Source organism: Calypte anna, chromosome 7 (genome assembly GCF_003957555.1).
Source record: "Calypte anna isolate BGI_N300 chromosome 7, bCalAnn1_v1.p, whole genome shotgun sequence".
Lineage (NCBI taxonomy): Eukaryota > Metazoa > Chordata > Aves > Apodiformes > Trochilidae > Calypte > Calypte anna.
This window is the reverse complement of record NC_044253.1, coordinates 20,240,788-20,253,735: the sequence shown is the minus strand read 5'-3', so window position 1 is coordinate 20,253,735 and position 12,948 is coordinate 20,240,788. Positions and strand designations below refer to the sequence as shown.

Below are 12,948 nucleotides of genomic sequence, written 5' to 3'. Positions count from 1 at the left end.
ATTAAGTCTATCCATGTACGTGCAACTACTATTGTAATTATTTCCACTGGATCTGAAAATGAGTGCCAGCAGCGTTCTTTTCCCACAAACTCCATTCAGACTTCTGCTAAAACTCATAAGCCAGTGGCTGATGTATTTAGGAAGATTGAAGCCTGTCTTCAGCGAGAGGAAAGGTCTCTCTATAGAAGGATTTAGAAAAAGGCAACAGTGAAAAGCCCACTTTTTCATCTAGGAATATCTTTTATAGTATTTTGTTTGAAGTCAGGTGCTCCAGGCTCTTTTAAAATTATAGCTGGAATTCTCTAGGCTTAGATCCCACAAATAAAGTGTCAGATGAATTAAATACCAGCTTTACAGGTCCCAAAGGCTATCTGTACCTAAAAGCCATGTTTCGAGCAACTGAATTCTATGAAAATATATTCAATTAATGGATGCCAAGTTTTAATTTTAATTTACAAGCTACTTTCTCAGATTCCCATGTCTGCAATGGAATTGTCTTGGCATGCACGTATGTAATGGTGCTACTCTGATCTTAAAACCCTTCAGCTGCTGTACCTTTGCTCCTGGGAGTCCTTCTCCTGGAGAGCCTCTTTCTCCTTGAACACCTTGTGGTCCTTGAGGTCCCTGTTAATGTAAGTTTAAAATGTTCTAGAATATGTATTAATCACTCAAATCCACAGCAGTACATTCTATGTCATTGCCAGTTTTCAGCATGTCTTTGAATGTTGGTGTAGTTATAACCTGTTAAAAATAACACAGTAATATGATATTTAGAGTGAATAAATTATGAGCATTCTGGCCTGCAGCAATAACAATGCAGACAGTTTTACTATTCTGGTTACTATTGAATCACAAGTTATGTAGTTGAAATTTGTATTCCTTATACTTTTGACATCTTCTCTCCCTAAACTTTAGTTTCATTTACTTTTGTTACTAACACTTATTAATGTATCAGTATAAGCATGAGAGAGACTCAGGAAACATTACTACCCCACTTTGACTGAATGTCACCACTGGCTTTATCAGTAATGCTTTTTTCTTTGGGCTCTTCTCTCTCCTTTCCAGTAGTGTATTTCTGATCAGGTTTGAGGTCAATTACTTCAGTTACCAAGTCATCTGTTTTACATGGAAACACCTCTTTTGGAATGATTATTACAAATCTTTCCTTGTCAAAAGGGAACAGTTACTTGTGAAAAAACTGAACAAAATTTCCCCTGTGGATGCACTAGGGGTCTTTCAACCAGGTGATGAGAAATTAATTCCAGTCTGCTTTGTTGTAAATAGCTCAGTAAAAGGTGCTCTCCAACACCTTGAAAAACAAGTTCCAGTTAAATTGACATTTTCTGAATTGCTACTAAGTGGTTGAGTTTACAACTACCTGGAGGAGGAAACTCAAATGTGTTGGGTCGTTTTTTTTCTCCTTCTGTTTTCTTCAATAAAGGTAATATTGTTCAAATGGTTATCAGGGACTACTTCCACACTCTGAATGTCTTTAGGGAAGTTGCTTAGGTAGGACTGTTTCTAATATTAAAGTTGTTGAAATGGGGTCTCTTCCTCAAAGCCATGCTGATGTTATTGACACTGAAAAGCCGCCAACTTTGAAGTTACCACATGTGGACTTGAATATATCATAGGACAAATTTTTAAAATATTTATGTCATTTTGCATAAGGTATTATTTTTTCATAGCTGTTTTGGAGACTGAGATAATCAGAAAATTTAAGAAATTGGAAATATTTCCAGTTTATTGAGGGAAATTAAAACCAGATAATTTAGTATCAGTGAAAGTGAGAAGTTACGGAAGAAAAAAAAGAGATGGTATCATTTAACACACATATACCCTTTTTAACAGGGATTTTTCCCTCAACAGGAGAATTTTTCCTTTCTGTGCTCTTCCCCTCTCACCAAATACAAAACAGACGTACCATAAGTCCTGGCTCACCAACTCCAGGTGGGCCAACAGGGCCTGGACTTCCTTTCAAACCGGTGTCACCCTTCAAACAAAGATGTATTTTGAAAATGCTTGACTTAGGTATTTGTATGTAAAGACTTATCAGACATCCTGTGCTTGAAATACTTGATGCAGAAGAATACAGGAATGGCAGAGAAAATGAGTGTTCTCAAAGTCATACAGTATGCAGAGCCCAGCAGACAGTTCTGCATTTGAAAGAAGACAATGTTAAATCTAAATGCTTAATGATTCCCACCATATTCCTAGTACATTATGTATCACTTACTGTCCTTTTCCAAGAGGTCAGTATTTCTATTATAGTGTTTCCAGTTTCTTTATGCCAGTCATCCAAATCAACAAGCCTGTTTTTCACAGGATAATTTTTGTTTAAAACTATGCATACATTTTTACTTAGCCATACACTGCCTGGGTGGAGTTATGTCAAGCATAAGAACTCCTGTAAAAAAAGTTCTTGAGAGTACTTTTTTTTTTTTTACTTTTTCTTTTCTTTTCTTTTTTTCCCCCAAAATGGCTTTGCTCAGTATACAAAATAGCTTTCCAATACCATAAAAACAGCATTTAGGGGCTTGAGGTTTCTCATATATAAGCAAGGATATTATCTCAACTCTCAACTCTCTCAGTTTTCTTTCTTATCCTATAATATATATAATATAGAAAATGAGAGATGTTTGTACCTTTGGGCCTGGAAGTCCTATTCCAGTCTCTCCAGACAAGCCAGGTGGCCCAGGGAGGCCTCTTTCACCCTTTTCAAAGAATGAAAAAAGTACAATTCTGCTTATAAATTGATGTCTAGACAAACCAGTTTAACTCAGTTTGTAGCTTCGTATTTGGTATATTCTGTATTTCAACCCACTGGAACTGTCTTACAAAGAACTCCATCTGTTCACCCTTTCAATGCTTCAAAATTCCCTTTATTAAGAACATAGATATTTCCTTTACAAAGTGATGACAGATTAAGCAAAAGGAAGAATGTTTTGTTTCCTGGGGAATAAGAGTTTTGACAGCCATTTGCTCTATGCTTCACTGTTGGCCAGCAGGTGTTTTAAGCATGGTGAGAAAGGGATATCAGGAGAGATATCATAAGAGTTAATGTCCTTAATAAACTTATTTTCAAGTTTTTCTCCATGGCAATATTCCTTTCAGTAGCTGAAGAACCCATTCAGCCTTGACTGCATTACTCAGATATGTTTTTTCAGAGAAGCAAACTGTAACTGTGATCTCTCTTAATCAAGATAAAGCAGTTCCCATAATTTTCTGTAATACTCCGTGATATTTGCATCTTCCATTAAACTGCTTTGATACAGATAATCAAAGAACCACTGCATGAAGCAATCTCCATTTTGCTGTACCTCGAATTCGCAGTGGGGTGAGAAGTAAAACTTAGGGATTTAATAAATTTAAACTGTGTAATTTTTCAAACAAACAAATATATTTTATATTTTCAGAGGGGACTGGATCTGGCAGTGAAGCACTGGGTGATTTCTGTAGCCCACGCTCAGAGAGCCCATTGCAAGTCTATGGCCTGAATTGCACTTCTCCTCCTGACTTACAGATGAGAGCAACAGTAAAGAATAGAACTAATGATTTTGAGCTATAGAATTGTGAAGAATGTACAATTTCAAGACTTTGACTGAGATCCCAAACAGAATTCATACTTCACACTTAGGGAAAAAAATTAGTTTTAAATTGAAAACTGAAGAAATGCAATGCTATATTGCTGCTGGGTAATATTCTGTGAACCTGCTGTATTTTAACTGTTTTTCAGAAATTATTGGAGTGTAATTTGGATCTGAGCAGAGGGCAAATGAAGAACCTTTCTTAGGAAACTTGTAGAATACAAAGTGCAAATTACTTGCTAGCAGTGTCGTATTAAACTGTATCCCCTACAGGAAGGTTATGAGGTATAAGGATAAAAGTATAATTGTTGTGAGGTTACGTTAGTACATTTTAAGGTTATGAAAGAAGAAATAATGCAGCTCTTGCCTTTGATCCTTGCAGGCCTTCAGGCCCTTGATCTCCAGGTTGTCCTTGTGGACCCTATTAAAATAGGAGTGGGTTTAGGGAGATTTTTTTAGCTTTCAGAACAATAGCAGCTTGAAAAACAAGCACTAGTTTGTTGTAGTCTGCATGAAAATATGTTATAAATGTTTCAGAATTATAAAGTTTTACTTTCTTATGGATGTATAAATTCAGCTATTCAGCTCAGTTGGAGCTGGGTCTGGTAATCGGGAGAAACTGTGGATTTCCCTTCATTGGAATGCAGGTAATCTATAGTCAAGATCTACTAAGAGGTCTGGTGGCTTCTTGACCTTCAGTCCAAGACTACTGGGGTGAAAAGAGATGAAACTATTTCCACGTACTTCTGTGAGATAATTAAATAGTTAAGACACTGAAGGAGAAATGAGTGACTTTGGTTTCTATGGAACTGTATTTGCTGTGGTCTTTGAGATTGAATGAATTATAAGGATTTATTTGTCTAGTCTGCTCCTCCAAATTCTTGCTACTCTTCCTGTTTAAGAAGATAGATTTTGGATTCCTTGAGCTCAGTGACTCAAAGACTTAATGATAGTTTTGATACGATATTATTTCAGAGCTTTGAATCTCAGTGAATCAGTTCGTTTTTTTTTTACCTGTAGCCCTCTTCTTCCTTGGGGGCCTGCTGGACCTTCAGGACCCTGAAAGGCAAGGGAAAAAAAAAGAGTACATTTATGTGTAAATTTAGATTTGGTCAAAACACTTCTATATAACTTTGTGCTAAGTTATCTTATTTAGATATTTGTACATGAAAATAAAAACTAATATTAAGAGAAGCTCAGCAGCCAGCAGGTATTGAATAAATATTTTTACTGTGGTAATCAGTGTACAGAATAAGAATGAACAGAGTTATCAAGGACAAGTAATCCAGGATTGAACTCTGTTATATTTAAAATACAGGAGCTGAGAAAGTTACTGAAAATTGTATCCTTGCTCACTTACTTTTTAAAAACTGTCAGTTATTCATTTTCCTCAGCCTTAGAGTTAAGATTTTCCTTAAATCTATCACAACGGCTGTTATTCAGGGAATTGTAGTTTTTCTGTATTTTAACTGTTTTTCCTGAAAGCATAACAATTTCATGGTTACTTACTCTTTCTCCTTTCATTCCTGGGAATCCACACTCACCTCTTTCACCCTGGAAAGGAACAGGAATAAATACTTATAAGACACATTAAGCATATCATCCTTATGCTTTAGTTGAAAACCTGTTAATGACATTATAGTAATTGTGCTGTAAGTTTATTGGGTAAGGAATGCACCTTCTATGAGAGCCTATGCAGCATCTGATAAGATGATATTTTTATTACAAGTGTTTATAAGAAATACGGCACTATACATAATTAGTAGCAATAACATCAAATATCTATATGTAAGTACAAGGTCTGACTGAAAGTACTACCTTCTCTCCTTTATATCCAGATTTCCCCTGGGAAAATAAAAAGCAAAGCAAGTTGTGAGGATTTACAATTGAAGTTAAGGATGTGAGTATTTGTCTCTGACATTTGTCTCTGACATTCTACTCTCTCTAGCAAAACAGCATTTTCGATTATAATGAATAATCAGGTAGGAAAGGTGATTTCTGATAAGCATGGCAATCTGACTTTAAATACTGCATCCGCTGGTCATGAAAGATGCTGTTTTATGTGTGAAAAAGTCTTATGAAAGTGTCACTTTAGACTGGGATTTTTTTGATGTAAAGGCAGATCAACTAAAGTTCTTAGTGAGAAACAGGATAATATAAGAAAGCATGGAAAAAGTCACTATTAAAAAAAAAAAAGAAAATATAAAGTAGGATGATTCCTAAGTGAGTGAATTCCAAGTAAAGTACTAAGAGGCTGCTTCTACAGTTACTTCCTACGTGTGTTTCATTCAGCTTTTTCATTGCTGTCACACACCAAATCCTTTGTTTGTGAAATAAGAAATTTAAACTGACCCAAAAAGGTGCAGGCAGAGTGTCATTTTCTGTTATGTTCTTAGTTTACCATATCAGAGCTTTTCACACTTTTTAGGAGATACTCTCTATTATTAGAGAATATTTTCGAGATCGCTATTACAAGAAAGAAATTATTCCCTTTTTTTTCAGAGATAATGTTTTCAGTTCATCTAGCATTAATGAATCATTAGCTGGTAAACCAGAACTGAAATGTGCTATTAGGAACACTGCTCATTGGAGAAGGGAAAAAAAAATCTTTTTTTACCTCTACTCCGTCTTGTCCTGGGATTCCGTTAAGACCTGGCTCCCCCTGTGGATAATGGAACACCACGATCAGTGTCGTGAGGATAAGATAGTACTGTCCTGATTATCTGAGTACATATCTCAGTGGAATACAGGATGCACACCTGCTTTCTTCTTTTACACCGTGATGATTTTATAGGATAAATGTAAGACTTTAATTTGTAAAGAATCTTAGTCTTTATTACAACAAAAGAAGGTAGAGGAAGTTTAAGAAATTCAGAGGTGAAAACTATGTGGGTACTATTAGGATATTCTTCCCATATTAATGAAGTAAAAAATCGTTCACCTTAATCTGAAAAATGGCATCACCTTTGCCCCTTTCAGTCCTGGAGCTCCATCCTCCCCAGTGCGACCCTTTTTACCCTGAGAACAACAAATTATATGTATATAGTAGTCTATAGTAGTATAGTATAGTAGTATATATATATGTACATATAGTAGTCAAATAATTTTATTTAAAATACATACCCTTATATGTATATACATATGATATATATATGTATACACGATATTTACTTCCTTTAGATTTATTTTTTAAAAGCTCTGCATTTACCATAACCTTGAAATTAATATTGGACCATTAAATCACAAGAGTTCTTTCTGAAATATAAAGCCTGCAGTTTAGATCACCAAACACTGTATTAAGCAGTCCCCTAGATATGCTTAGAGGTTCTAGTTGTAAGACTATTCTAAAAGAAGTCACACGTATTTTACCTTATTTATAAGTCTCTTGTCTCAATTGTTCCTAAACCATCAGCCTCTTGCTCTTTCTCTTGCTTTCAGAGAGCTTTTCAGATATTAATGTTTGATCTGGGGCTAGTTGTATCCACCTGGTCTCACTGTCCGATGAATTATTACTGTCAGGCGAATTATTGTTCCAAATGGGAAAGTTCCTTCTTCCAGCCTCCTAAACTGCTGTGGCTAAAAGGAGAGCCTGAACACATCATGTTGTTGCTTTTTTCACAGAGTGTCTCATGATGTTCTCAGGTCTCTCCACATTTCCTGCTGGTGTGATATTTCCAAGCAATTTAACTATGGAAAACTATATATTGAAGCTTGAATTTTTGTCACCTCGAGATTTCAGTTCAAATAATTTTCAAAGAAAATTCCAGCAAAGAAATAAATCTTGATTTATACTGTCTATGGGTTATTTGAGAAATGACAGTTACTTACAGCAGGACCGGGAAGGCCTCTTTCCCCCTTCTCACAGTTACAAGTGCCAGCCTGGTTACACTTCAGACAAATACAGTCCAAATCAGCGCATTTTAATGGAAGAGACAGAAAACACATTAACATTGCTATTAAGTTCCTGTATGGCTAGTGTGAGTACACCAGTAAGAAAAAGAAGGCAGTTATAGTTACATGTTTTACAGAAATCTTTTTAAACTGTTGCATCAGGACTGTGGCTTCCTACATTCCATTCAAAAATCCATATCATTCCTACTCCTAAAATTCCAGTCATCTCTGTAATGACTTTACCTCCAAACTCTTCACAGGTTTGGTTTATTGGTATGTTTGGTCTCTGATTGTAAACTTGTTTTGATGACTAGGCATTGTAGAGATAGCCAAGACAATAGGATAAGAAAACATTCTTTTTCCACTTTACTCCGCTATATGTAGGATAGATCATAGTTTGGCTCTAGCCATATCTATAAACATGTTATGAATGTATCCTTTTATCTAGTTAATGCAATTAATTATAATAGATTCTAATCTTTCTCTTTCTTCTGCCACTTCTACTGCCATGTGTCCCAGTCAGGCTTCATGATGGTATGTAGTTATGGGATTTTTAGGTCTTTTTTAAACTTTAAGACCATTACATACTACAGAATTATTACATGTACTGGGGTAATTTTGGAGAAGGAATAAGGAATTTTGGTTTTATTCTTGTCATTATTATTAAACCTCCACTCAGTGTGGAGGTGTCTAGAAGCGATGTGTTTAAATACCATTCTAATCTGAGTGTCCCAAATTGGTAACAATATGTTTTCCAAGGATAAAATTGAAGGTCTTACTACTTAAAGGATTTATTTTGACAGAGAAAAATCAACATGCCAGTAGAAATGAATGAAAAACAAAATGCTTAGAGTTTTGCCAACCCTTACAATATTTAGCAGTTTCTTTGAGAAGCTCATTAGAGCAATGTTTGCCTGAGATGACTGTTCCTCAAATAGGACTTACGTCTTTAAAAGGACAGGTAACTTTATTCCACCAAAATGGCAGCCAGATCTACCAGTGCCTGCAGTCAGGGTGACACAGCGTGGACAAACTGGTAAAGTGCAATGGTACCACTTCGAGTTCCTTCCCTTTTAAAACTATTACAGAGGAAGAGAACTAGGGGCTAGACCTTCACCACATTCAGCTCTGTGTCATGTTTTCTTATCCACTGAGTTGGATGGTGTGCCCAGGCAGATTACCAAATTCTTGCTAACCTGAATACTCACACTTTGTTCTTTTTCAACACTGAAAATAAGTAGGGAAAGTAAATAGTATTTGGATAACAAATTAAACCTCTGTCCTGCAAATGCAAAAGCATGTTTTCCTTAACCAGCTTCCTGAGCTATCAGCTTTCCTCAATTATGTTTCCATCTAATTGTGTCTATATTAAGTAGTAGTTCTGTACAGGAAACAAACAAACAAACAAACAACTTACCTCTTCCTCAGACAGATCTTTCTGTAAAGACAGATTTGCAAAACAACATTAGAAACTTAAAGTCATCATCCAGATCTACAGGAAAGACACTGGAAGATGTTGACACAAATTGCTTAGCAGCTAGTTCATTAAATATTGCAATTAACATATTAACTAAAATTAATCAAGCTTTAATTTCTGAGAAATATTATAGCAATCTCTGCATTCTAAAAATTAATTTAAATAATTTCAATTTCTTTTATATATTGTTGTACAAACCACTGACCAACCATCTTCTTGTTCAGCCATAATTTGCTGAAATTACAATGGTAAGCAGACATCATACAACATAGTTAGCCTATGTTAGTATAGTTAGACTATGTTCCCATTGTCTATGGGAGCAATGTACCCAGAAATTACACTGTTTTCAAAGTGCTGAATAGCAGCAGCTGTCTAGTAGGAATTAATGATAACTACTCTATACTGAAGAAGCTCAATTTACACATTTCCTCTAGATTATGTTTTATGTTTCCCATGGAAGTTTAAAAAGGTCTGTGGCCAAGTTCAGATTTTCTCTAAATTCACATATTGCCATTAAGGTCTACAATTTTCTTTCCACTTAGGCAGAATAAGAGCTGCATATTTTTTGGTAGAAAAGGCAATGCCACATTCCTTCTTGCTGCAGAAGAAAGCACTAGGATGTAAAAAATCTGTTGTTCTTTTAAGAAAGGAGGTTTAAAATACCTTTCTTAGGAGGAAAAACAGAGATAAAATCAACTTCACAACAGGTTTCTTTAGGTTTAATTCCATTTCCACCTTCAAATATTTTATCTGGCAAGATCTGAATGGTGAGGAAAGAAAAGAAAGCTGTACTTGGGCAATGTGGTCTTACTAATAAGCGGATGGCTATAACATGTAAAAAGTACAGGTTTCTTTGGTAGTGTAAGCATTCCAAAATTACTGAAAGAACACCATTTTGTACATATGTTCCTAAAACTATTTCAAGTCCTTTCTCATACATACCATTTCTTTGAGAACCTTCTCCACAGCGTCTTTCTCCTGGAGGTTGAAAACGAACCTGGATGCTGGGACACTGGCCAGGAGCCGTAGCTTGGCAGCATTGCTCACCTCCTCAGCCACTCTGGTCATTCCCATTGTGAAAAATGTGATTCCTTGGTGTTTAGCATCAGCTGTAGCAGCAAAAATATCAGGGTTTCTTGGATGGTCCACTCCATCGGTGAAGAGCACAGCTACTTTCACACTACCTGGAGTCCCTTCAGTCATGTAGAGGTGTGTGAGGTTAGTTATAGCGTAAGTTGTGTAGGTGCCATGACCTATGTAGGTGATGGGAGCAATGTGGGATTTGAATGCTTCAGGGCCTTTCCAGTCATGGAAAGTTTGCTCTATGAGCACGGTGCTACTGTACTGAAGTAAAGCCATCCTCCAGCTAAGGGTATGTCCCGAAGTAAGCTGCAGACTTTTCATTCTATCTGCTGTTTCCAGGACGAATTTTTTCTGCTGTTCATGATTATAGTCTTTAGCACTTTCAGAGCTGTCCAGTAAAAAAGCAATTTCCAGAATGCAGTCTTCATCTAGAATAAATAGATAGGTGGGTGAGTGGAGTGATTTCATATTAAATCTCTTTTTACCCTTGCATGTATTTGAGGCTTCAAAAGTGGGATTGCAATTATGGAAAATTTTTAAAACCTCTGTAATCACAACTGTGAGACCCCAATGAAGATACAGAATATGGAGGCTGAGGAATTTTCTCCAGAAGAGATGCCCCAGGGATTAAGACATGGAAGGTGAGGTGATGTCATGTACTAAAAAATGAAGAATGTTGCAGTGGTTTTCTACATTCATTCTGTCCTCTTGCCTGGTATTTCACTGGATATCCTACTAGGATGAGGACTGAGAAAGTGGAAGTCATCTACAGGAAATTGAGGCTTACTGAATATGACTGGAATGGGATTTGACAGAGCTAGATTTTGTTCCTGGTACTGATACTCAAATCCAGTGACACAGAAATTTCCATAAGCAGAATCTGCTATTAATTTTCTCAACTACTGATGACATCACTTCCATAGAAATACAGTTATATGGGCTATTGACAGTAACAGGCTATCAGCCATATCATAAAAAAGCCCAGAAGTAATCTAGAAAAATAATTTTTTTCTGATTTTTTCTGAATTTTTTCATGAGTCTTTTCTGAAATATATGAAAAGGGAGGGAAAAGATGGGAGTAAATAAATAAAAGTGCAAAAATAAGGCTTGTAAAAATGCAGGTTGAAGCAAGCCTAGCTGATTATAAGCAGTACCTTAGTTAACCATGTAGTCTGGAAATCAAGTAAATCAGTCAGGGAAAAAACCCACACCTGTTTTAAAATTATAAAATTCACCTTGATCACTTGGGCTGGGATATTTTTCTACAGTATTTGACAGAATGTGTTTAGCCTTTGGTCTTCTCAATCCGTATCTTTTATCTTCCCTGAGATTTTCAGCTAAAAACTCATGCTGTTCAAGTATCCACAAAAGCCACCAGAATCTGAAGAACATCATTTTTTTTCCTTTTGTTTCCTAAACAACACAAATAATAGTACAGAAGTACAGCAGTACAAGGACATTAAAACATTATACAATTTTGCTTCAACAAGTTGCTTAGCAGGCTGTATTTTAAAATACAGACCCTAAAAATAATGATCTGGTTTTATTTTCTTTTTGTAATATCTTCTCAAAAATATTTAATAAATAATAAAAGAGCTACTCGAGTGATTTTTCAAGCACAGTGCATATAGTTCTAGCACATGACAAACTGGAGACAGACATTTTACAAACAAATTGTACAACCAGCCCTTCTCAGAACCCTTCACCTTGGCTGTGCCCACGTCTCTGCAGTGTGAATCCCAAGTGTAATTCACGAGGGTCTTTTTTTTAAAACCTGCTTTCTCCAGAGCTGGCACGGTGGGTGAGGAGGCACAGAGCCAGACCCTTGTTCTTCCCCGTTCTCTTTACTTAAGAACTGAGGGTCACTTCTTGCTACCTCGGCCTCTCTGTCCTCAGCAGTCCTGCAAAGAGTCGTGAATGTATCTGCTCCGCAGCTGCGGGGACAGCGCTGAGCTCAGGCTCGGCAGCTACACACCCACAGGAATTTTTCCTTCTCTGAGCTCAGGCTCGGCAGCCGCACACCGACAGGAATTTTTCCTTCTCCAGTGGCCGGGTTATTTGTCCTGGGATCACAGACAGAGCCAGACCTCAAGGGCTGCTCGGGGACTGACAGGTCAGTCCTGCCCCACTTTGGTTTCATTGCCATCTCCCTGCAAGCTCTCCCCGGACAGGCACAACCCGTAGCAGAAGGGCAGCTCAGTGGCAAGACTGAATGTTCCAGGAGTGAGCATCTCACAGAAGTTCCTACTGCAGCCATTTCTGCAAGGTTTCTCAGCTCCTGCAAGCATAAGACAGGAATTCTGATGCCCACAGGCACAGGGAGGACAGGGGGTCCTTACCTCGATATTTCAAAGCAAAAGGCTCCACAGAGATGCAGGATGCTTCCCTGGTCTCTCAGGCAGCTGTGTTGTCCCCTCCCTGTGCTGGATGTTCTGTGAGGAAAAGAGGGAGCAGGTGGGCTCCAGGCTCCTGTGAAAATCGGTGTCGTGTGTCAGGAGGCGCCAGCAGACAGGCAAGGAGAAAAGTGAAGAACAGCAGTCCTGGCTCCCCCTTCTCAGCACCCACCCACTGCCATCCCCCCCAGGCTATGCACATGCATTCGGTGTTTAGCTCCCCACAGCCATTTCCAGACAAAAATCCTGAACGTGTTTGCAAGGAGTTCTCTCACCCCAACACACATCTCGCCACATTAGCTCAGTTGTGTTCATCCTCTTCTCCCATCACTACCACACACCTTTTGCCCCCATGCTTCTGCACATCTGTCATGCTTTGGCAAGGCAGCTTTTGGTACTGGACACCGTGTTTTTGACATCATCATAGCAGTCTATATCTGTAGGAGCTCTTTCACACCTAAGTGAACCTTCTGTGTTACTGCTGTATATAAGGACATTTACTTTCCCCTGGACTGAG

At 37.5% G+C, this 12,948-nt stretch overlaps 1 protein-coding gene across 1 annotated transcript in view; it reads right to left on the bottom strand.

The window, feature by feature from the left end:
- Nucleotides 1-11,445, bottom strand: part of LOC103538736 (collagen alpha-1(XXVIII) chain) — a 30,281-nt gene extending 18,836 nt beyond the window's left edge. The window contains exons 1-13 of the mRNA XM_030454151.1: nucleotides 11,274-11,445; nucleotides 9,898-10,466; nucleotides 8,896-8,916; nucleotides 7,416-7,475; nucleotides 6,552-6,605; nucleotides 6,205-6,249; nucleotides 5,406-5,432; nucleotides 5,097-5,141; nucleotides 4,602-4,646; nucleotides 3,955-4,008; nucleotides 2,646-2,714; nucleotides 1,925-1,993; nucleotides 556-624 (exon numbers count right to left, since the gene is read on the bottom strand). Coding sequence (XP_030310011.1) covers nucleotides 556-624; nucleotides 1,925-1,993; nucleotides 2,646-2,714; nucleotides 3,955-4,008; nucleotides 4,602-4,646; nucleotides 5,097-5,141; nucleotides 5,406-5,432; nucleotides 6,205-6,249; nucleotides 6,552-6,605; nucleotides 7,416-7,475; nucleotides 8,896-8,916; nucleotides 9,898-10,466; nucleotides 11,274-11,433 — 1,287 coding nt within the window. The 5' untranslated portion in view covers nucleotides 11,434-11,445. The remainder of the gene's footprint in view (nucleotides 1-555; nucleotides 625-1,924; nucleotides 1,994-2,645; nucleotides 2,715-3,954; nucleotides 4,009-4,601; nucleotides 4,647-5,096; nucleotides 5,142-5,405; nucleotides 5,433-6,204; nucleotides 6,250-6,551; nucleotides 6,606-7,415; nucleotides 7,476-8,895; nucleotides 8,917-9,897; nucleotides 10,467-11,273) is intronic.
- Nucleotides 11,446-12,948: the final 1,503 nt, after the last annotated feature.